The sequence below is a fragment of the Entelurus aequoreus genome, linkage group LG28 (assembly GCF_033978785.1).
Source record: "Entelurus aequoreus isolate RoL-2023_Sb linkage group LG28, RoL_Eaeq_v1.1, whole genome shotgun sequence".
Lineage (NCBI taxonomy): Eukaryota > Metazoa > Chordata > Actinopteri > Syngnathiformes > Syngnathidae > Entelurus > Entelurus aequoreus.
Genome location: NC_084758.1, coordinates 19,703,000 through 19,728,965, shown reverse-complemented (window position 1 = coordinate 19,728,965; position 25,966 = coordinate 19,703,000). Strand labels below are relative to the sequence as shown.

At 35.8% G+C, this 25,966-nt stretch overlaps 1 protein-coding gene across 5 annotated transcripts in view; it reads right to left on the bottom strand.

Moving 5' to 3' along the window:
• LOC133645013 (phospholipid-transporting ATPase IA-like) overlaps window positions 1-25,966 on the bottom strand; it is a 427,043-nt gene that overhangs the window by 34,882 nt on the left and 366,195 nt on the right. For 4 of the 5 annotated variants that reach the window (XM_062039795.1, XM_062039796.1, XM_062039799.1 and 1 more), the window contains 4 exons: window positions 19,993-20,071; window positions 16,684-16,745; window positions 14,241-14,297; window positions 9,579-9,686 (listed from right to left, as the gene is read on the bottom strand). In XM_062039795.1, coding sequence (XP_061895779.1) covers window positions 9,579-9,686; window positions 14,241-14,297; window positions 16,684-16,745; window positions 19,993-20,071 — 306 coding nt within the window. Of the gene's footprint in view, window positions 1-9,578; window positions 9,687-13,765; window positions 13,985-14,240; window positions 14,298-16,683; window positions 16,746-19,992; window positions 20,072-25,966 lie in introns of those variants that run through there. The other variant, XM_062039797.1, reaches the window with a different exon arrangement.

The following is a 25,966-nucleotide window of genomic DNA, read 5'->3' as shown; positions in this document are numbered from 1 at the left end:
ATTCTTTCCCATTCTTGCTTGATGTACAGCTTAAGATGTTCAACAGTCCGGGGGTCTCCGTTGTGGTATTTTAGGCTTCATAATGCGCCACACGTTTTCAATGGGAGACAGGTCTGGACTACAGGCAGGCCAGTCTAGTACCCGCACTCTTTTACTATAAAGCCACGCTGTTGTAACACATGGCCTGGCATTGTCTTGCTGAAATAAGCAGGGGCGTCCATGATAACGTTGCTTGGATGGCAACATATGTTGCTCCAAAACCTGTATGTACCTTTCAGCATTAATGGTGCCTTCACAGATGTGTAAGTTACCCATGTCTTGGGCACTAATACACCCCCATACCATCACACATGCTGGCTTTTCAACTTTGCGCCTATAACAGTCCGGATGGTTCTTTTCCTCTTTGGTCCGGAGGACACGACGTCCACAGTTTACAAAAACAATTTGAAGTGTGGACTCGTCAGACCACAGAACACTTTTACACTTTGCATCAGTCCATCTTAGATGAGCTCGGGGCCTAGCGAAGCCGGCGGCGTTTCTGGGTGTTGTTGATAAATGGCTTTGGCTTTGCATAGTAGAGTTTTAACTTGCACTTACAGATGTAGCGACCAACTGTAGTTACTGACAGTGGTTTTCTGAAGTGTTCCTGAGCCCATGTGGTGATATCCTTTACACACAGTACCGCCTGAGGGATCCAAGGTCTGTAATATCATCGCTTACGTGCAGTGATTTCTCCAGATTCTCTGAACCTTTTGATGATATTACAGACCTTGGATCCCTCAGGCGGTACTGTGTGTAAAGGATATCACCACATGGGCTCAGGAACACGCTCCCTAAATTCCTTGCAATAACTCGTTGAGAAATGTTGTTCTTAAACTGTTGGACAATTTGCTCACGCATTTGTTGACAAAGTGGTGACCCTCGCCCCATCCTTGTTTGTGAATGACTGAGCATTTCATGGAAGCTGCTTTTATACCCAATCATGGCACCCACCTGTTCCCAATTAGCCTGTTCACCTGTGGGATGTTCCAAATAAGTGTTTGATGAGCATTCCTCAACTTTCTCAGTCTTTTTTGCCACTGGTGCCAGCTTTTTTGAAACAGGTTGCAGGCATCAGCAAATCATTGTATTTTGTTTTTATTTACAATTTACACAGTGTGCCAACTTCACTGGTTTTGGGGTTTTGTATTTGAAGTTGGAAAGATTTTCTAAAATAAGATTTGATTTAGAGTGCATGAGAACGTGTAAAGGAAATGTACTTTGACCACATGGTCATTTATTAACAACTAGTTTTTCTACGTCACTGTAAATAACATTGGTGGCGCCTCCTATGGGTTATGGTTAAAATCCTTAGGAAGACACAAATACGGATATCGTGGGTGGCGGGGCGTGCTGGAGCCTATCTCAGCTGCATTCGGGCGGAAGGCGGCGTACACCCTGGACAAGTCGCCACCTCATGGGAAAACTTTATTTTTTGCAAATATTAACTCATTTTGGAACTTGATTCCTGCAACATGTTTCAAAAAAGCTGGCACACGTGGCAAAAAAGACTGAGAAAGTTGAGGAATGCTCATCAAACACTTATTTGGAACATCCCACAGGTTAATAGGGAACAGGTGGGTGCCATGATTGGGTATAAAAGCAGCTTCTATAAAATGCTCAGTCATTCCACAAACAAGGATGGGGCGAGGGTCACCACATTTCACCATCTACGGTCCGTAATATCATCAAAAGGTTCAAAGAATCTGGATAAATCACTGCACGTAAGGGGAATAGACATTGAATGCCCGAGACCTTTGATCCCTCAGGCGGTACTGCATCAAAAAGTGTCATCAGTGTGTAAAGGATATCACCACATGGGCTCAGGAACACTTTCAGTAACTACAGTTTGTCGCTACATCTGTAAGTGCAAGTTAAACCTCTGCTATGCAAAGCCAAAGCTATTTATCAACAACACCCGCTGGGCCCGAGCTCATCTAAGATGGACTAATACAAAGTGGAAAAGTGTTCTGTGGTCCACATTTCAAATTGTTTTTGGAATCTGTGGACGTCGTGTCCTCCGGAACAAAGAAGAAAAAAAACTATCCGGATTGTTATAGGCCAGGGGTCGGCAACCCAAAATGTTGAAAGAGCCATATTGGACCAAAAATACAAAAACAAATCTGTCTGGAGCCGCAAAAAATTAAAAGCCATATTACATGTGTCATGGGATATACATTTAATTAAGAGGACTTAAAGGAAACTAAATGAGCTCAAATATAGCTACAAATGAGGCATAATGATGCAATATGTACATATCGCTAGCCTAAATAGCATGTTAGCATCGATTAGCTTGCAGTCATGCAGTGACCAAATATGTCTGATTAGCACTCCACACAAGTCAATAACATCAACAAAACTCACCTTTGTGCATTCATGCACAACGTTAAAAGTGTGGTGGACAAAATGAGACAGAAAAAAAGTGGCATAAAACACGTCCTAGAAAGTCGGAGAAAGTTATACATGTAAACAAACTATACGGTGAGTTCAAGGACCGCCAAAATTAGTAGGACAAAACGGCGCTCGCCAAATACTCGAATCAGTGAAGCATGTTTAATATAAGCAGTGTGATTTATAACAATTAGTGTCATGTTTGTCCTCCTACAGAAACCATACTAAACAAAAAAATAGATTTTTTTCCCCTCATCTTTTTCCATTCTTCATACATTTTTGAAAAATCTCCAGAGAGCCACTAGGGCGGCGCTAAAGAGCTGCATGCGGCTCTAGAGCCGCGGGTTGCCGACCCCCGTTATAGGCGCAAAGTTGAAAAGCCAGCATCTGTGATGGTATGGGGGTGTATTAGTGCCCAAGGCATGGGTAACTTACACATCTGTGAAGGCGCCATTAATGCTGAAAGGTACATACAGGTTTTGGAGCAACATATGTTGCCATCCAAACAACGTAATCATGGACGCCCCTGCTTATTTCAGCAAGACAATGCCAAGCCACGTGTTACAACAGCGTGGCTTCATAGTAAGAGAGTGCGGGTACTAGACTGGCCTGCCTGTAGTCCAGACCTGTCTCCCAATGAAAATGTGTGGCGCATTATGAAGCCTAAAATATGATAACGGAGACCCCCGGACTGTTGAACAACTTAAGCTGTACATCAAGCAAGAATGGGAAAGAATTCCACCTGAAAAGCTTCAAAAATTCATCTCCTCAGTTCCCAAACGTTTACTGAGTGTTGTTAAAACTGGTGTACAGTGGCTTCAATCGCAGTACAGTAAGGTCAAATCTTCCGCAACATTAACTTTAACAACGGCGATGATGAACAACCAAACCAGCAAATAAAAGAGATATTCTTTGGAGAAAGACGAAGTGAAAACAAAAGCTCCTTCTCCTTTTCAGCACGGCTCTGACAGCCTGGTCGACAAGGCCCGGCCCCTACATCAACATCAGCGCGGACAAACCTGCCAATAAACGCCACAAAAGAGATCCGACGGGGGAAAACAAACAAGACTTTCTCGCCGGGCTCGTCTGTCCACGCCGCCTGTCTTCCAACAAACCTTCTAGTCAAACATTTGGAAGTCCGCGCTGTGATTTACAGTGTTTGGAGAAGAGCAGGCGGCGTACAGTGTGGTGTTGACGCTTGCCACACAAATCAGGAATAACCCGTAATACAGAAAGTTGTCCTTCGCCACATCGCGCTTCAAAGACTGCGGCGTCACTACATTGCAGATTTTTTTTTTTAGGGAGGAGAGACATTTTTTTTTTTTACATATTTTTGGCCTAAATTAAGTTTTATATGTACAAACCCCAAAACCAGTGAAGTTGGCACGTTGTGTAAATGGTAAATAAAAACAGAATACAATGATTGGCGAATCCTTTTCAACTTATATTCAATTGAATAGACTGCAAAGACAAGATATTTAATGTTCCAACTGGAAAAGTTTGTTATTTTTTGCAAATATTAGCTCATTTGTTACTTCTTTCTTTTCCACGTTTCTGGGTGTTGTTGCTTTGGCTTTGCATAGTAGAGTTTTAACTTGCACTTACAGATGTAGCAACCAACTGTAGCTACTGACAGTGGTTTTCTAGAAGTGTTCCTGAGCCCATGTGGTGATATCCTTTACACACCGATGTCGCTTTTTAGTGCAGTACCGCCTGAGGGATCGAAGGTCCGTAATATCATCGCTTACGTGCAGTGATTTATCTAGATTCTCTGAACCTTTTGATGCAACAAAGGGTTGGAGTTGGGGGTTAAATCACCAAAAATGATTCCCGGGCGCGGCACCGCTGCTGCCCACTGCTCCCCAAGGGGATGGGTCAAATGCAGAGGACAAATTTCACCACATCTAGTGTGTGTGACATTAATTAAAAAATAAATAAAAAAATAAAATAAAAAATATTACAGACCATAGATGGTGAAATTCCTAAATTCCTTGCAATAGCTGGTTGAGAAATGTTCTTAAACTTTTCGACAATTTGCTCATCCATTTGTTGACAAAGTGGTGACCCTCGCCCCATCCTTGTTTGTGAATGACTTAGCATTTCATGGAAGCTACTTTTATACCCAATCATGGCACCCACCGGTTCCCAATTAGATAAAAGAACACGTTTAAGACATTGAAGGGAGACATTAGTATGCACACAAACGGGCCCATCAGACTACAGAACACTTTTCCACTTTGCATCAGTCCATCTTAGATGAGCTCGGGCCCAGCGAAGCCGGCGGCGTTTCTGGGTGTTGTTGATAAATGGCTTTGGCTTTGAATAGTAGAGTTTTAACTTGCACTTACAGATGTAGCGACCAACTGTAGCTACTGACAGTGGTTTTCTAGAAGTGTTCCTGAGCCCATGTGGTGATATCCTTTACACACCGATGTTGCTTTTTGATGCAGTACCGCCTGAGGGATCGAAGGTCACGGGCTTAGCTGCTTACGTGCAGTGATTTATCTAGATTCTCTGAACCTTTTGATGATATTACGGACCGTAGATGGTGAAATCCCTAAATTCCTTGCAATAGCTGGTTGAGAAATGTTGTTCTTAAACTTTTCGACAATTTGCTCACGCATTTGTTGACAAAGTGGTGACCCTCGCCCCATCCTTGTTTGTGAATGACTGAGCATTTCATGGAATCTACTTCTATACCCAATCATGGCACCCACCTGTTCCCAATTTGCCTGTTCACCTGTGGGATGTCCCAAATAAGTGTTTGATGAGCATTCCTCAACTTTATCAGTATTTATTGCCACCTTTCCCAACTTCTTTGTCACGTGTTGCTGGCATCAAATTCTAAGTTAATTATTATTTGCAAAAAAAAATAAAGTTTATGAGTTTGAACATCAAATATCTTGTCTTTGTAGTGCATTCAATTGAATATGGGTTGAAAAGGATTTGCAAATCATTGTATTCCGTTTATATTTACATCTAACACAATTTCCCAACTCATATGGAAACGGGGTTCGTAGATGAGCTCAGGCCCAGCGAAGCCGGCAGCGTTTCTGGGTGTTGTTGATAAATGGCTTTGGCTTTGCATAGTAGAGTTTTAACTTGCACTTACAGATGTAGCGACAAACTGTAGCTACTGACAGTAGCTACTGACATGTGGTGATATCCTTTACACACTGATGTTGCTTTTTAATGCAGTACCGCCTGAGGGATCGAAGGTCCGTAATATCATCGCTTACGTGCAGTGATTTCTCCAGATTCTCTGAACCTTTTGATGATATTACGGAGCGTAGATGGTGAAATCCCTAAATTCCTTGCAATAGCTGGTTGAGAAATGTTGTTCTTAAACTGTTCAACGATTTGCTCACGCATTTGTTGACAAAGCGGTGACCCTCGCCCCATCCTTGTTTGTGAATGACTGAGCATTTCATGGAAGCTGCTTTTACACCCAATCATGGCACCCACCTGTTCCCAATTAGCCTGTTCACCTGTGGGATGTCCCAAATAAGTGTATTCCTCAACTTTCTCAGTCTTTTTTGCCACCTGTGCCAGCTTTTTTGAAACATCTTGCAGGCATCAAATTCCAAATGAGCTAATATTTGCAAAAAATAAAGTTTTCCAGTTCTTACGTTAAATATCTTGTCTTTGCAGTCTATTCAATTGAATATAAGTTGAAAATGATTTGCAAATCATTGTATTTTGTTTTTATTTACCATTTACACAACGTGCCAACTTCACCGGTTTTGGGGTTCGCAATACCAATAACACTTTGTACATGCCCAAATCTAAATAAGCAAAAACGATAACATTTTGTGGTAGCATCCGAGTTAATAATGACATGCTTTTAATTTGACGCTGACTTAGCACTGAACAGGAAGTCACTGTGTGCACGTTGTAATGCTGTGCAACTAGACATTTCACACTGCTAAGTGACACTGGGGAAGACAATCTCAACAAAAACTACTGGAATGTGATTTTTTTTTTTTTTTATATCCTTGCTTTGGGCCCCAAATTTGATGTCGACAAAAGCGGCCAAAAACTGCGTGGGAGGGGCATTAGATAGCGCGTATACAATAATATGCCATGTGATATCATGTACTTGAGTGGCGTCAGGTCTTTACCATGACCCTGCGTCTTCACAGAAGCTTCTCTTGATGCAGTTTCAGGTTTCACACAAAGAAAGCGAGAGAGCGAGCGAGAGAGAGAGAGAGAGAGGGAAGAGAAGTGTCCTTGTTTGATGATGTACTGAGGAGTGAGGAGACAAGGAGTCTTACGGTGTGTAAGGTTACCAGCGAGCCACAGGACGACGTGAGTGTGTTCGCTGCAGGGAGGGGATGAAAGCAACACACACACACACACACACACACACACACACACACACACACACACACACACACACACACACACACACACACACACACACACACACACACACACACACACACACACACACACATACACACACACTCTTGTATTTCTTACCGTCTTGAGACCTCTGAAAAATGCCTACCTCTTTAGGACAACCCTTTCTAGATATATAAAGATTAGTATTTACAACATTAGCTCATTTGGAATTTGATGCCCGCAACATGTTTCAAAAAAGCTGGCACAAGTGGCAAAAAAGACTGAGAAAGTTGAGGAATGCTCGTCAAACACTTATTTGGAACATCGAACATGTGAACAGGCAAATTGGGAACAGGTGGGTGCCATGGTTGGGTATAAAAGCCGCTTCCATGAAATGCTCAGTCATTCACAAACAAGGATGGGGCGAGGGTCACCACTTTGTCAACAAATGTGTGAGCAAATGATCGAACAGCTCAAAAGCTCAACGAGCTATGGCAAGGAATTTAGGGATTTCACCATCTACGGTCCGTAATATCAACAAAAGATTCGGAGAATCTGGAGAAATCACTGCACGTAACATTGAATGTCCATGACCTTGGATCCCTCAGGCAGTACTGCATCAAAAAGCGACATCAGTGTGTAAAGGATATCACCACACGGGCTCAGGAACACTTCAGAAAACCACTGTCAGTAACTACAGTTTGTCGCTACATCTGTAAGTGCAAGTTAAAACTCTACTATGCAAAGCGAAAGCCTTTTATCAACAACACCCAGAAACGCAGCCGGCTTTGCTGGGCCCGAGCTCATCCAAGATGGACTGACGCAAAGTGGAAAAGTGTTCTGTGGTCTGACGAGTCCACATTTCAAATTGTTTTTGGAAACTGTGGACGTCGTATCCTCCGGACCAAAGACAAAAGTTTGAGACAAAAGTTTGAAATATATAAAAACATATAAAAAAAAGTCGGAATCCAATGAAAACAAAGTTGTAATTTTATGAAAATAAAATTCTGTTAGCATGAGGGGTACAATTTCATAATGAGAAAAAAGTTGAATTTTTATGAGAAAAAAAGTTGTAATATTACGAATGTAGAGTTGGAATTATTAAAAAAATACATTTGTTATATACAAAAGGGGGAAAAGATAAGAACCATAATATGAGGGAAAAAAGCTGTAAAATTACGAGGAAAAAAGGTGTAATATTATGCCCAAATGGCCAACTTTACAAAAATGCATTCGTAATTTTGAATGAATATGTAAATTAAATATGTTTTCAAAAGATATGCCTGAAATATTCAAAGGCAGAATAAAGAGTAAATCATAAAAATTAAATAAAATTAATTTTAGGAGAAAGCAGTTGTAATAGTACGCGATAAAAGTCCTAATGTGAGAAATAAAAATAGTAAAGTCAGAATTTTATGCAAATAAACTTGCATGAGGAGAAAACATTTTTTTGGCAGTAATAAAAGTCGTAATTTTACTCAACGCAAGTCAAAATTTTACAAGAAAAACTGAACATGTGTGCAATTTTAAGATAAAAGTTGGAATTTTACTCAACAGTCGCAATTTCACAAGAAAAGCTTAACATTTTGGCAATTTTATGAAAAGAGTCGTAATTTTACTCACCAAAAGTCACAGTTTTAATTTAAAAAAAAGTTACAATTTTGGCAATATTATAATAATAATCGGCATTTTACTTGGCAAAATTATGACAAAAGTCATCATTTTACTCAAGGTCACTATTTTACAAGAACAACAACAAAAATTGGCATTATTGTGATAAAAGTCAGAATTTTATATGACAAATGTTAAGTTAAAGTACCAATGATTGTCACACACACACTAGGTGTGGGCGAAATTATTCTCTGCATTTGACCCATCACCCTTGATCACACCCTGGGAGGTGAGGGGAGCAGTGAGCAGCAGCGGTGGCCGCGCCCGGGAATAATTTTGAAAAAGCTGTAAAATTACGAGGAAAAAAGTTGTAATATTATGCCCAAATGACCAACTTTACAAAAATACACTTGTAATTTTTGCATGAATAAAATATGACGTTTTCAAAAGATATGCCTGAAATATTCAAAGGCAGAATGAAGAGTAAGTCAAAAAATTAAATTAAATTAGTTTTAGGAGAAAGCAGTTGTAATAGTACGCGATAAAAGTCCTTATATGAGAAATAAAAATAGTAAAGTCAGAATTTTATGAAAAAGAGGAGAAAAAAATTGGATTGTTACACAAATAAACTTGTAACATACAAAGGGGAAAATAAAAAAGCCATATTATTATTTTAAAAAGTCGTAATTTTATGAGATAAAGTCCTAATAATGACCATTAGGTCTGAATTTTACAAAAATAAAGGAAGGAAAACATATTGTGATATTATACTACATGACATGATATTATTATAAATTGGAAAGAGTTGTAAAAAGTAAAACAATGTGGCAGTATTACTACTAAACTAAAGGATATAAAACATCAAGGGTGCTGGCAAACATCACTTGTGGACTTGACAGTTGCATCAGAGCCGAGCGACACAAAAAGCAACAGCAGTTTCAGGGTCAACTGCTTCCTGCGACATGACCGTCGCAGCCAAGCTCCACAACTCGCCTCGCTTTGTTTTCCTACCAGCCTCGACGTCACCTGCACATGCTCACACCCGGCGAGGCCGCCGCAACACAAACAGCCGCCTAATTGGACCAATTAAGCTATTATGCAACACAAGCCGGAGGTCTGACAGGTCCCCCAGCCTCTGGTTCTCCTTACGGAGGAGCGCTGACGCAACGCAGGTCGTACGCGGCGGTGCTTACCTCGCCGGACATGTCGGGCGCGAGAGGGATGAGGGGCCACAAGGAGGAGTAGATGATGAAGAACACCACCCACAGTCCAATGCTGCCCCAGATGGCCACGTGACTGAACTGCAAACACAAGCAAGCGTCAACGTAGAATATTAGGACTAAACTGGAAAGTACAAACATATTTTTATTCCTAATACTAGTGTTTTAGTCTCGTTTTCTCATCATATTATGACATTTTGGTCTAATTCCCGTATTTTTCGGATTATAAGTCGCAGTTTTTTTCATAGTTTGGCCGGGGGCGCGACTTATACTCAGGATCGACTTATGTGTGAAATTATTAACACATTAGCGTAAAATATCAAATAATATTATTTAGCTCATTCACGTAAGAGACTAGACGTATAAGATTTCATGGGATTTAGCGATTAGGAGTGACAGATTGTTTGGTAAACGTATAGCATGTTCTATATGTTATAGTTATTTGAATGACTCTTACCATAATATGTTACGTTAACATACCAGGCACGTTGTCAGTTGGTTATTTATGCCTCATATAACGTACACTTATTCAGCCTGTTGTTCACTATTCTTTATTTATTTTGAATTGCCTTTCAAATGTCTATTCTTGGTGTTGGCTTTTATCAAATACATTTCCCCAAAAAATGTGACTTATACTCCAGTGCGACTTATATATGTTTTTTTTCCTTCTTTATTATGCATTTTCGGCCGGTGCGACTTATACTCCGGAGCGACTTATAGTCCGAAAAATACAGTACAGCTTTATTTTCTCCTGAATTTCCAACTTTATCCTTTTTTCTATGTTTTTTAAATAATATTCTTCTTAAAAAACAAAGAAATTTTATAGAAATAAATATATTTCTCTCTCTCTCTCTCTCTCTCTCTCTATATATATATATATATATATATATATATATATATATATATATATATATATATATATATATATATATATATATATATATATATATATATATTATATATATAAAAATAAATAAATAAATAAATTAAAAAAATTATAATAATAATTTAAAAAAAATAAAAATAATAATAAAAAAAAATATATATATATATATATATATATATATATATATATATATATATATATATATATATATATATATATATATATATATATATATATATATATATAGGTCAGGAAAAAACACAGATGCAATTTCATCCCTACAAGCCTGTTTCGCAGGTTTCCCTGCTCTTCAGGGGATTTTCTAAAATAAAATGGTAACACTTTAGTATGAGGAACATCCATCCATCCATCCATTTTCTAATGCTTGTCCCAATTAGTTGCTTATTAACATAGGGTTAGGGTTGGGGTTAGGGAAGACTCTTAGTTAATGGCTTACTGGTTGTATAAAAAAGGCCATGCAGAATAAGGCATTAATAAGTACTTAATAAGTGCCTAATAATGACTAATTAACAGCCCATATGTTGCGAATTTGCATGTTAATAAGCAACTAATTAATGGTTCATATGTTCCCCATACTAAAGTGTTACCAATAAAATTATTATTATTTTTTTTAATAAAATCCCCTGAAGGGCAGGGAAACTTGCGCAACAGGCTTGTAGGGATGAAATAGCCTCAGTGTTTTTTCCTGACCTAACATTTATTCCGCTCTACACTGTATAACGGATAAACCACTCAAACCTTGACTATATATATATATATATATATATATATATATATATATATATATATATATATATATATATATATACACACAATATATATAACGTATTTTCCGTACCATAGGGCGCACCGGATTATAAAGCACGCTGCCGATGAGCGGGTCTAGTCAGGTTTATTTTCATATATAAGACGCATCGGATCATAGGGCGCATTAAAGGGGTCATATTATTATTATTTTTTTCTAAATGTAAAACACTTCCTTGTGGTCTACATAACATGTAATGGTGGTTCTTTGGTCCAAATGTTGCATAGATGATGTTTTACAGATCATCTTCAAGCCGCTTTCTGACAGTCGCTTCCGGATGCGTTGTGGCTCACTAGTGCAACAACAAGGCAGGAAATGTGTCCCATGAAAAAACGTCCAACTGGAACTCTCTAATAACTAAAGTTCCTTGAATAATGTAAAGTCACTACACCGGTATGTTTTAGCGCTTTCATGGCGAGTTTACTGACAGATATAAGTAAGAACTTTACACTACTTTATATTAGAAATGGCAACAGCAGAGGATGAATGTCACATAAGAAGATAGAGAAAAAGAAGAAGATTATCAACTACAAAGGCGGACTCACACACATTTTCAGGACTTATGCAGATCCCAAATACAGAGCAGCAGGTACCAAAAGGTAAGAAAAGTTGCTTTTGCATAATATTGCGAAACAAAACGCTAGATAATATGTCTTACCTTATACACACACCATAATAATACTTGTATGTTTAAAGGCCTACTGAAACCCACTACTACCGACCACGCAGTCTGATAGTTTATATATCAATGATGAAATCTTAACATTGCAACACATGCAAATACGGCCGGGTTAACTTATAAAGTGACATTTAAAACTTCCCGGGAAATATCCGGCTGAAACGTCACGGTATGATGACGTATGCGCGCGACGAAGTCAGAGTAACGGAAGTTATGGTACCCCGTAGAATCCTATACAAAAAGCTCTGTTTTCATTTAATAATTCCACAGTATTCTGGACATCTTTTGCAATTTGTTTAATGAACAATGAAGGCTGCAAAGAAGACAGTTGTAGGTGGGATCGGTGTATTAGCAGCGGACTACAGCAATACAACCAGGAGGACTTTGTTGGAGCGCTAGCCGCGCTAGCCGCCGACCTCACCTTGACTTCCTACGTCTCCGGGCCGCCAAACGCATCGGGTGAAGTCCTTCGTCCTTCTGCCGATCGCTGGAACGCAGGTGAGCACGGGTGTTGATGAGTAGATGAGGGCTGGCTGGCGTAGGTGGAGAGCTAATGTTTTTAGCATAGCTCTGTGACGTCCCGTTGCTAAGTTGCTAAGTTAGCTTCAATGGCGTCGTTAGCACAGCATTGTTAACCTTCGCCAGCCTGGAAAGCATTAACCGTGTATTTACATGTCCACGGTTTAATAGTATTGTTGATTTTCTATCTATCCTTCCAGTCAGGGGTTTATTTCTTTTGTTTCTATATGCAGTTAAAGCACGATGCTATCACGTTAGCTCGTAGCTAAAGCATTTCGCCGATGTATTGTCGTGGAGATAAAAGGCACTGTGAATGTCCATTTCGCGTTCTCGACTCTCATTTTCAAGAGGATATAGTATCCGAGGTGGTTTAAAATATAAATCCGTGATCCACAATAGAAAAAGGAGAGAGTGTGGAATCCAATGAGCCAGCTTGTACCTAAGTTACGGTCAGAGCGAAAAAAGATACGTCCATCACTGCCTCTCAAGTCCTTCACTGTAACGTTCCTCATCTACGAATCTTTCATCCTCGCTCAAATTAATGGGGTAATCATCACTTTCTCGGTCCGAATCTCTCTCGCTCCATTGTAAACAATGGGGAATTGTGAGGAATCCTAGCTCCTGTGACGTCACGCTACTTCCGGTACAGGCAAGGCTTTTTTTTATCAGCGAGCAAAAGTTGCGAACTTTATCGTCGATTTTCTCTACTAAATCCTTTCAGCAAAAATATGGCAATATCGCGAAATGATCAAGTATGACACATAGAATGGATCTGCTATTCCCGTTTAAATAAAAAAAAATCATTTCAGTAGGCCTTTAATGCGCCAACAATGCATCAAGCGGTGTGGCTTCATAGCTTACCAAAGTCGTACCAAAACATTTTGATAGATTTTTGAGCGCCGTGTGTAATGTTCTATATTTTCAATGGAACATATAAAATGTTGGTGTTGTTAACTTGAGTCATATTACCATCATATTGCAGTCTACATGTATCTCTTATGTTTGACTGCCATCTACTGGTCACCCTTATCATATAGCTGTCGTCGATAAGCTTCTTCTTGTTATGTGACATTCATCCTCCGCTGTTGCCATTTCTAAAATAAAGTAGTATAAAGTTCTTACTTATATCTGTCAGTAAACTCGCCATGAAAGCGCTAAAACATACCGGTGTAGTGAGTGTACATTATTCACCCAAGGAACTTTAGTTATTAGAGAGTTCCGATCGGATGGTTTTTCATGGGCCTTGTTGTTTCTGGATGAGGAGGTACTGCACCGTTATTGATTGAAGTAAAGTCTGAATGTCATTAAAACAGTTAGCTCCATCTTTTGACACTTCTTCCACTCCCGTCTTTGCACGCTACACCGCTACAACAAAGATGACGGGGAGACGATGCTGCCGAAGGTGAGCCACGTAAATAAGACCGCCCACAAAACGGCGTATCCGAAACAGAAAGCGGCTTGAAGATGATCTGCAAAACATCATCCATGCAACATTTTGACCAAAGAACCACCATTACATGTTATGTAGACCCCAAGGAAGTGTTTTACATTTAGAAAAAAAATACAAAAATATGACTCCTTTAATGCACCCTATAATCCGGTGCGCCTTATATATGAAAAAAGATCAAAAATAGGCCATTCATCGGCAGTGCGCCTTATAATCCGGTGCGCCCTATGGTCCGGAAAATGCGGTAAATGTCATATTTGTGCGTCATGAACACTTACCATAGTCCAGGAGGACGTTTCCAGGCCGGCTTTAAGGCAGACTGTGATGACCACAAACTGTGCAGGACACAACAAGACCATGCAATCAACATGTATCACGTGTATTAAGCAGCATATGGTACTAGTATGCAGTATATGGTACTAGTGTGCAGTATATGGTACTAGTATGCAGTATATGGTACTTGTGTGCAGTATATGGTACTTGTGTGCAGTATATCGTACTGGTATGCAGTATATGGTACTGGTGTGCAGTATATGGTACTAGTATGCAGTATATGGTACTTGTGTGCAGTATATCGTACTGGTATGCAGTATATAGTACTAGTGTGCAGTATACGGTACTAGTGTGCAGTATATCGTACTGGTATGCAGTATATGGTACTGGTGTGCAGTATATGGTACTAGTATGCAGTATATGGTACTAGTGTGCAGTATACGGTACTAGTGTGCAGTATATGGTACTAGTATGCAGTATATGGTACTAGTATGCAGTATATGGTACTTGTGTGCAGTATATCGTACTGGTATGCAGTATATGGTACTGGTGTGCAGTATATGGTACTAGTATGCAGTATATGGTACTTGTGTGCAGTATATGGTACTAGTGTGCAGTATATGGTACTAGTATGCAGTATATGGTACTAGTGTGCAGTATACGGTACTAGTATACAGTATACGGTACTAGTGTGCAGTATATGGTACTAGTGTGCAGTTTATGGTACTAGTGTGCAGTATATGGTACTAGTGTGCAGTTTATGGTACTAGTGTGCAGTATATGGTACTAGTATGCAGTATACGGTACTAGTATACAGTATACGGTACTGGTGTGCAGTATACGGTACTGGTGTGCAGTATATGGTACTAGTATACAGTATATGGTACTAGTGTGCAGTATATGGTACTAGTGTGCAGTATATGGTACTAGTATATAGTATACGGTACTAGTGTGCAGTATATGGTACTAGTGTGCAGTATATGGTACTAGTGTGCAGTATACGGTACTAGTATACAGTATACGGTACTGGTGTGCAGTATATGGTACTAGTATACAGTATATGGTACTAGTGTGCAGTATATGGTCCTAGTATATAGTATACGGTACTAGTGTGCAGTATATGGTACTAGTGTGCAGTATATGGTACTAGTGTGCAGTATACGGTACTAGTATACAGTATACGGTACTGGTGTGCAGTATATGGTACTAGTATACAGTATATGGTACTAGTGTGCAGTATATGGTACTAGTGTGCAGTATATGGTACTAGTATATAGTATACGGTACTAGTGTGCAGTATATGGTACTAGTGTGCAGTATATGGTACTAGTGTGCAGTATATGGTACTAGTATGCAGTATATGGTACTAGTATACAGTATACGGTACTAGTGTGCAGTATATGGTACTAGTGTGCAGTATATGGTACTAGTGTGCAGTATATGGTACTAGTGTGCAGTATACGGTACTAGTGTACAGTATACGGTACTAGTGTGCAGTATATGGTACTAGTGTGCAGTATATGGTACTAGTGTGCAGTTTATGGTACTAGTGTGCAGTATATGGTACTAGTGTGCAGTTTATGGTACTAGTATGCAGTATACGGTACTAGTATACAGTATACGGTACTGGTGTGCAGTATACGGTACTGGTGTGCAGTATATGGTACTAGTATACAGTATATGGTACTAGTGTGCAGTATATGGTACTAGTGTGCAGTATATGGTACTAGTGTGCAGTATATGGTACTAGTGTGCAGTATATGGTACTAGTGTGCAGTATACGGTACTAGTGTGCAGTATACGGTACTAGTGTGCAGTATACGGTACTAGTGTGCAGTATACGTTACTAGTGTGCAGTATATGGTACTAGTATGCAGTATACGGTACTAGTGTGCAGTATACGGTACTAGTGTGCAGTATACGTTACTAGTGTGCAGTATACGGCACTAGTGTGCAGTATACGGCACTAGTATGCAGTATACGGCACTAGTATGCAGTATACGGTACTAGTGTGCAGTATATGGTACTAGTGTGCAGTATATGGTACTAGTGTGCAGTATATGGTACTAGTATGCAGTATATGGTACTAGTGTGCAGTATATGGTACTAGTATGCAGTATATGGTACTAGCATGCAGTATATGGTACTAGTGTGCAGTATATGGTACTAGTATACAGTATACGGTACTGGTGTGCAGTATACGGTACTGGTGTGCAGAATACGGTACTAGTGTGCAGTATATGGTACTAGTGTGCAGTATATGGTACTAGTGTGCAGTATATGGTACTAGTGTGCAGTATACGGTACTAGTGTGCAGTATACGGTACTAGTGTGCAGTATACGGTACTAGTATGCAGTATATGGTACTAGTATGCAGTATATGGTACTAGTGTGCAGTATATGGTACTAGTGTGCAGTATATGGAACTAGTATGCAGTGTGTACTTACGGTGTAAACCATGTTTCCTAAAAGCAGATAGTCGGGGGTTCTTCCATTGCCAAACACTGTATCTGTAAAAACATTGCAAGAATGTTAGGAGGTGAACTTTTGCTGTTTGAATGCTGTGCAAAAGTATTGGGACAGGAGGACAAACAGGAAGTGAGGATCCAGCAATGTTCCCACAAACAATTTTCCAAAATAGATGTTTTGGATGTATTGTCATTCCAAACTGGGAGGAGGCAGGTGTCCCTTTGCGGCCCTCCTCCTGTCTGAAGTGCACTGAGGCTTGGCTGAGGAGCTGTCAATCACAGTTCCTTTGTGTCAGGCAGCGGGCCGGTGCTTGTGTGGTCCACAGCCCAGGACTCCGAAAGATTGCAATTCTCTCGGCGCCGAAAGGTAGAGTTGTACTTCTGCTACATCTGTGGTCCGTGACTCGTTTGTCATCGGCCATAAGCACATTACAAACAAACAAAAAATCAAAAACTCATTTGCACCCCTGGTGGTGAAATCTATCAAAATGAGGGTGGTGCCAAAAAGGAGGGATTTTTCAAATTGAATGTGTGTCGGTTTTAAAAGTGCTCCCCCTCTGGCCAACATATGTAATAACAAGTGTGTGTGAGAAATTGAAATGTGCCCCCTTTGACCAAAATTAATTAAAAAAATAAAACAAATGTTGTAAATTTATGTGACAAAAAGTCGTAACGTCAGGTAAAGTTTAACGAGAAATGTAAATTTATATGACAAAAAGTCGTAACGTCATATCAAGTTTAACGAGAAATGTTGTAAATTTATGTGACAAAAAGTCGTAACGTCAGTTAAAGTTTAACGAGAAATGTAAATTTATGTGACAAAAAGTCGTAACGTCAGATAGTTTGTTTAACGCAAAATCTTGTAACTTTATGTGACAAAAAGTCTTAATGTAAGATAGTTTAACGAGAAATATTGTAAATTCCTGTGACAAAAAGTCGTAACGTCAGATCAAGTTTAACGAGAAACGTTGTACATTTCTCTGACAAAAAGTCTTAACATCAGAAAGTTTGTTTAACGAGAACTGTTGTAACATTTGACAACATGTGACAAAAAGTCGTAATGTAAGATAAAGTTTAACGAAAAATGTTGTACATTTATGTGACAAAAAGTCGTAATGTCAGATAAAAATTAATGAGAAATGTAAATTTATGTGACAAAAAGTCGTAACGGCAGATATTTTAACGATAAATGTTGTAACTCTGTGACAAAAAGTCGTAGTGTAAGATAGTTTAACAAGAAATATTGTAAATTTATATGGCAAAAAGTCGTAACGTCACAAAGTTTAACGAGAAATGTAAATTTATGTGACTAAAAGTCGTAATGTCAGATAAAGTTTGTCTAACGAGAAATTTTGTAAATTTATGTGACAAAAAGTCATAGTCAGATAAAGTTTAACGAGAAATGTAAATTTATGTGACTAAAAGTTGTAACGTCAGATTGTTTAACGAGAAATGTAAATGTATGTGACTAAAAGTCGAAACGTCAGATAGTTTGTGTCACGAGAAATGTTGTAACTTTATGTGACAAAAAGTTGTAATGTAAGATAGTTTAACGAGAAATGTTGTAATTTAATGTGACAAAAAGGTTTAATGTAAGATAGTTTAACAAGAAATATTGTAAATTTATATGGCAAAAAGTCGTAACGTCACAAAGTTTAACGAGAAATGTAAATTTATGTGACTAAAAGTCGTAATGTCAGATAAAGTTTGTTTAACGAGAAATTTTGTAAATTTATGTGACAAAAAGTCATAGTCAGATAAAGTTTAACGAGAAATGTAAATTTATGTGACTAAAAGTTGTAACGTCAGATTGTTTAACGAGAAATGTAAATGTATGTGACTAAAAGTCGAAACGTCAGATAGTTTGTGTCACGAGAAATGTTGTAACTTTATGTGACAAAAAGATGTAATGTAAGATAGTTTAACGAGAAATGTTGTAATTTAATGTGACAAAAAGTTTTAATGTCAGATAGTTTAAAGAGAAATGTAAATTTATGCGACAAAAAGTCATAACGTCAGATAAAGTTTAACAAGAAATTTAAATTTATGTGCTAAAAAGTCGAAACGTCAGATAAATTTTACGACAATTGTAAATTTCTGTGACAAAAAGTCGTTACATCAGATAGTTTGTTTAACGAGAATTATTGTAACTTTGTGACAAAAAGTCGTAATGTATGATAGTTTAACGAGAAACGTAAATTTATGTGACAAAAAGTCGTAATGTAAGATAGGTTAACGAGAAATGTAAATTTATGTGAATAAAAGTCGTAACGTCAGATAAATTTTAAGAGAAATGTAAATTTCTGTGACAAAAAGTCGTTACGTCAGATAGTTTAACGAGAAATGTTGTAACTTTATGTGACAAGAAGTCGTAATGTAAGATAGTTTAACGAGAAATGTAAATTTATGTGACAAAAAGTCGTAACGTTAGATAAAGTTTAACGAGAAATGTAAATCTATGTGACAAAAAGTCGTAATGTAAGATAGTTTAACGAGAAATGTAAATTTGTGTAACAAAAAGTCATAACGGTAGATAAAGTTTAACGAGAAATGTAAATCTATGTGACAAAATGTCGTAACTTCAGTTAAGTTTAACGACAAATTTAAATGGATGTGACAAAAAGTCGTAAAGTCAGATAAAGTTTAACAAGAAATGTAAATTCATGTGACAAAAAGTCGGAACGTCAGATAGTTTAACGAGAAATGTTGTAACTTTATGCAACAAAAAGTCATAATGTAAGATACTTTAACGAGAAATATTGTAAATTGATGTGACAAAAAGTCGTAACGTCAGATAAAGTTTAACGAGAAATGTGACAAAAAGTCAGAAGATCACGTTGCTGTTAAAATGTGGGTGTAATGTTAGCATTGTCGCTCATGTAACTATGCTAATGATGCTAACATTTGTGTCCTCCTGTCCCACTCCTTAATGTTAACCAACTCACACTCCTTAATGCTTCAGACACACGCAGGATTCTCACAGGAATGAGGCAAAAATTCATCCAGTATGTGTAAAAAGTGAAACTACTGCACAGTAGCGCTTGGAGGCGGCACATAAACACAGCTGGCATCAAAGCTCCAGACACATAAAAAATGGCGTGCTGTTCCTAAAAAGGCACTTTTAGAGTGTGGCAGTTGCAGCGTTAAGGCTGCACACAACTGCGGGACCTCGTATTGCTCAAAAACATGAGACAGGACGCTAACACGCGTGACGAGACATGCTCCTTCAGCGGCGGACGCGTGTGTGCGGGAAGTGCTGATGAAGACAAAGCGGGTGTTGCTGCCTCACCGTGCTGGAAGGCCTGAAGAGGGAACCAGAAGAGGATGACGGAGTGGAAGAGGCCGTTCAGACAATGAGCCCAGAAAACCTGAAAAAAAGAGAGAGGAGGGGGTGAGAGATGGTAAAAAATTCCAAGAGAGAAAGACGATTAAAAAAATAAAAAAGCGTGAGACAAAGAGTGTGGGGCGCTCCTGCCTACCAGGTGACCTCTGACCTAGGCTCTTTGTGCTCGCCCGGCACTCGGCTAAGTGGCGGTTTTGTTGGGGCCCCCTCCCTCAATGGCCACCCCGCTGACAGACACCTTGTATATCCCAGGGACGGGGGGGGGGGGGGGGGGGTTGGCGTGAAGAGCAAGCCGACTAAACGGATCTCAGACGTAGAAAAATAAGTGGCGTCATGGCGTTAATATTAATAATATTAATAATATTAATAATAACCTTTGATGATCAAATGTAATTAAGTATTTCACTTCATTCTTATTTTTACATTGTATTTATGTAAGTTAAACATACTATTACTTAATACTAATTATTTTTCTGCAATGACCGGTTGTTTTTATATATTTTTTTAAATATTTTAATTTTATATTTTACACATTTATTTAAACATCTTTAATAATTATTACAATATTTTAATTGATTGTGTGTTTTTTCATTGTTTTTTTTTTTACAACATTTTTTTTCTATAATATTTTCGTTTATACATTCTTATTTTAGTATCAATATTCATGTAATAAATGGATGGGATTTTGGCAAAAGTACATTATAATTTACTGTAATTTGATATTTATAAATATTTTTATAATTTAATATTTATAGGGTTTTATAATGAATTTTGAAATGTGATTATTTTTTATCCAATAATATATTTTGGTAGTTTTTTAATGTATGTATTTGTTATTTTACGATCCAAAATACCTAGCTAGGAGTTTATTGACAAAACACAGTATTTCTTTATAAAGTGTGTATTTTCATCACATTTAAATTGCCTTTATGTTTTATTTTTAATGAATAGGAAATATGTATTATTTTAATATCAATGTGCATGTAATAAATGGATGTGATTTTTTAAAAGTATTTCTAATTTACTATAATTTGATATTTATAAATATTTTTATAATTTAATATTTATAGGGTTTTATAGTGAATTTTGAAATGTGATTATTTTTTATTCAATAATATATTTTGGTAGTTTTTTTAATCTGTGTATTTGTTATTTTACGATCAAAAATACCTAGCTGGGAGTTTATTGACAAAACCCTATTTCTTTATAAAGTGTATTTTCATCACATTTAAATTGCCTTTATATTTTATTTTTAATAAATATGTAATATGTATTATTTTAATATCAATGTGCATGTAATAAATGGATGTGATTTTTTTAAAGTATTTCTAATTTACTATAATTTGATATTTATAAATATTTTTATAATTTAATATTTATAGGGTTTTATAGTGAATTTTGAAATGTGATTATTTTTTACTCAATAATATATTTTGGTAGTTTTTTTAATCTATGTATTTGTTATTTTACAATCAAAAATACTTAGCTGGGAGTTTATTGACAAAACACAGTATTTCTTTATAAAGTGTGTATTTTCATCACATTTAAATTGCCTTTATATTTTATTTTTAATAAATATGTAATATGTATTATTTTAATATCAATGTGCATGTAATAAATGGATGTGATTTTCTTTAAGTATTTCTAATTTACTATAATTTGATATTTATAAATATTTTTATAATTTAATATTTATAGGGTTTTATAGTGAATTTTGAAATGTGATTTTTTTTTTAATTCAATAATATATTTTGGTAGTTTTTTTAATCTATGTATTTGTTATTTTATGATCAAAAATACCTAGCTGGGAGTTTATTGACAAAACACAGACATTTCTTTATAAAGTGTGTGTTTTCATCACATTAAAATTGCCTTTATATTTTATTTTTAATAAATATGTAATATGTATTATTTTAATATCAATGTGCATGTAATAAATGGATGTGATTTTTTTGTTAAGTATTTCTAATTTACTATAATTTTATATTTATAAATATTTTTATAATTTAATATTTATAGGGTTTTATAGTGAATTTTGAAATGTGATTATTTTTTACTCAATAATATATTTTGGTAGCGACAGACATTTCTTTATAAAGTGTATTTTCATCACATTTAAATTGCCTTTATGTTTTTTTTTAAATAAATATGTAATATGTATTATTTTAATATCAATGTGCATGTAATAAATGGATGTGATTTAAAAAAAAAAAGTTTTTCTAATTTATTGTAATTTGATATTTATAAATATTTTTATAATTTAATATTTATAGGGTTTTACAATGAATTTTGAAATGTGATTATTTTTTATTCAATAATATATTTTGGTAGTTTTTTGAATCTATTTATTTGTTATTTTACGATCCAAAATACCTAGCTGGGAGTTTATTGACAAAACAGTATTTCTTTATAAAGTGTATTTTCATCACATTTAAATTGCCTTCATATTTTATTTTTAATAAATATGTAATATGTATTATCTTAATATCAATGTGCATGTAATAAATGGATGTGATTTTTTAAAAGTATTTCTAATTTACTATAATTTGATATTTATAAATATTTTTATAATTTAATATTTATAGGGTTTTATAGTGAATTTTGAAATGTGATTTTTTTTTTACTCAATATATTTTGGTAGTTTTTTTAATCTATGTATTTGTTATTTTACAATCAAAAATACCTAGCTGGGAGTTTATTGACAAAACACAGTATTTCTTTATAAAGTGTGTATTTTCATCACATTTAAATTGCCTTTATATTTTATTTTTAATAAATATGTTATATGTATTATTTTAATATCAATGTGCATGTAATAAATGGATGTGATTTTTTTTAAAGTATTTCTAATTTACTATAATTTGATATTTATAAATATTTTTATAATTTAATATTTATAGGGTTTTACAATGAATTTTGAAATGTGATTATTTTGTATTCAATAATATATTTTGGTAGTTTTTTTAATCTATGTATTTGTTATTTTATAATCAAAAATACCTAGCTGGGAGTTTATTGACAAAACACAGACATTTCTTTATAAAGTGTATTTTCATCACATTTAAATTGCCTTTATATTTAATTTTTAATAAATATGTAATATGTATTATTTTAATATCAATGTGCATGTAATAAATGGATGTGATTTTTTTGTTAAGTATTTCTAATTTACTGTAATTTGATATTTATAAATATTTTTATGATTTAATATTTATAAGGTTTTGTAGTGAATTTTGAAATGTGGTTTTTTTTATTCAATAATATATTTTGGTAGTTTTTTGAATCTATGTATTTGTTATTTTACGATGAAAAATACCTAGCTGGGAGTTTATTGATAAAACAGACATTTCTTTATAAAGTGTATTTTCATCACATTTAAATTGCCTTTATGTTTTTTTTTAAATAAATATGTAATATGTATTATTTTAATATCAATGTGCATGTAATAAATGGATGTGATTTTTTTTTTTTTTAAGTATTTCTAATTTACTGTAATTTGATATTTATAAATATTTTTATAATTTTATATTTATAGGGTTTTATAATGAATTTTGAAATGTGATTATTTTTTATTCAACAATATATTTTGGTAGTTTTTTTAATCTGTTATTTTACGATCAAAAATAACAAGCTGGGAGTTTATTGACAAAACCCAGTATTTCTTTATAAAGTGTGTATTTTCATCACATTTAAATTGCCTTTATATTTTATTTTTAATAAATATGTATTATGTATTATTTTAAAATCAATGTGCATGTAATAAATGGATGTGATTTTTTTTTTAAAGTATTTCTAATTTACTGTAATTTAATATTTATAAATATTTTTTTAAATGTAATATTTATATGGTTTTATAATGAATTTTTGAAATGTGATTAGTTTTTATTCAATAATATATTTTGGTAGTTTTTTTAATCTATGAATTTGTTATTTTACAATCAAAAATACCTCGCTGGGAGAATCTCTTTATAAAGTGTATTTTCATTACATTTAAATTGCTTTTATATTTTATTTTTAATAAATATGTAATATGTATTATTTTAATATCAATAAAAATATTTTACAGCAATGACCCGCTTGGTGGATAATAAAAATTTTTTTTCCAGGTAAAAGATGAATTTGTTTAAATAATTAGACTTAGACAAACTTTATTGATCCACAAGGGAAATTGTTCCACACAGGAGCTCAGTTACAAAGGATGGAAAGGGTAAGGATGGAAAGGATATTGCAGGTATAAAGTAGACTAAAAATGTACCACAGTAGCAATATAAAATATAACATATGCAATATTTACATATTATATATACAGTATATAATATATACTGATGTATTATATTATTATATTATATTATATTATATTGTTATATAATATATACAATATATAACAATTACTATGTCCAATATTACAGTATATGTAACAGCTGCAGCATAAAATAGAGAGTAGATCCAGCAGAAAATATACATTATAAACAAAGAAAGGTAGCTAACATAGAAGCCGTCCATTATTTGTAGTGAATTATTACATACTTTGTTTTTACTTTATCTTGTATTTATCATTATCCTTCATGGCGAGGTTCTACCAACTCCTACTACATTTTGTATCTTGTCTTATCGAACGAAGACGCCGCCCTTTCGGGTGAGAGCTAAATAACGGGCGAGGTGTGGACACACTCCCACTGTTCTCTGTGGAAGGTCATTAAAGAGTGTGGAGCAAAGATTGTGTGCGTAAGGATGATCCCTCCGCGTGAAATCCTCCCCCCTAAAGCAAACTTGCTTCAAATATACATTCTACAAAGCCTGTGCCAAGTGAAACACTAATGGCCCATGTAGCCTTAAATTAGCGTGAAATGTTTTCTGCCTTGAAAAAAATAATAAATCTCCATACTGGACCAAGATGATGTTGTTACAGCGAAATTGACAACCACAACTTCAAAATAAACGCTCACATTTGTCATCTTTGGCCTCTTTCTGGCAGCGCGGAATTGAGGAATGATGCTTTCCACCTATTCTGCGCAACTGTCCATCGTAAAACTTGAAAATAACGGCAGTCATGTGACCACAGGGGCGCCATGACTGCTACCAACTTTGAGATGATGCGATGTGTTGACAAAAAAGGGTTCTTTGAAACTCAGTAAAACTAAAATGATATTTGGTAACAGTAGAAGAGAAAGTCAAACACAAATACAAATACATAAAATAGATATGGAAAGAGTAAAAATAAAACAAATTTTCTGCGTAATAATACAAAGCCCAAAACCAGTGCAGTTGGCACGTTGTGTAAATGGTAAATAAAAACAGAATACAATGATTTGCTAATCCTTTTCAACTTATATTCAATTGAATAGACGGCAAAGACAAGATATTTAACGTTCGAACGGGAAAACTTTGTTATTCTTTGCAAATATTAGCTCATTTGGAATTTGATGCCTGCAACGTGTTTCAAAAAAGCTGGCACAAGGGGCAAAAAAGACTGAGAAAGTTGAGGAATGCTCATCAGTTATTTGGAACATCCCACAGGTGAACAGGCTCATTGGGAACAGGTGGGTGCCATGATTGGGTATAAAAGCAGCTTCCATGAAATGCTCAGTCATTCACAAACAAGGATGAGCCGAGGGTCACCACTTTGTCAACAAATGCCTGAGCAAATTGTTTAAGAACAACATTTCTCAACCAGCTATTGCAAGGAATTTAGGATTTCATCATCCACGGTCCGTAATATCATCAAAAGTTTCAAGGAATCTGGAGAAATCACTGCATGTAAGCGGCAAAGCTGACAACCAACATTGAATGCCCATGACCTTCGATGCCTCAGGCGGTACTGCATCAAAAAGCGACATCAGTGTGTAAAGGATATCACCACATGGGCTCAGGAACACTTCAGAAAACCACTGTCAGTAAATACAGTTGGTCGCTACATCTG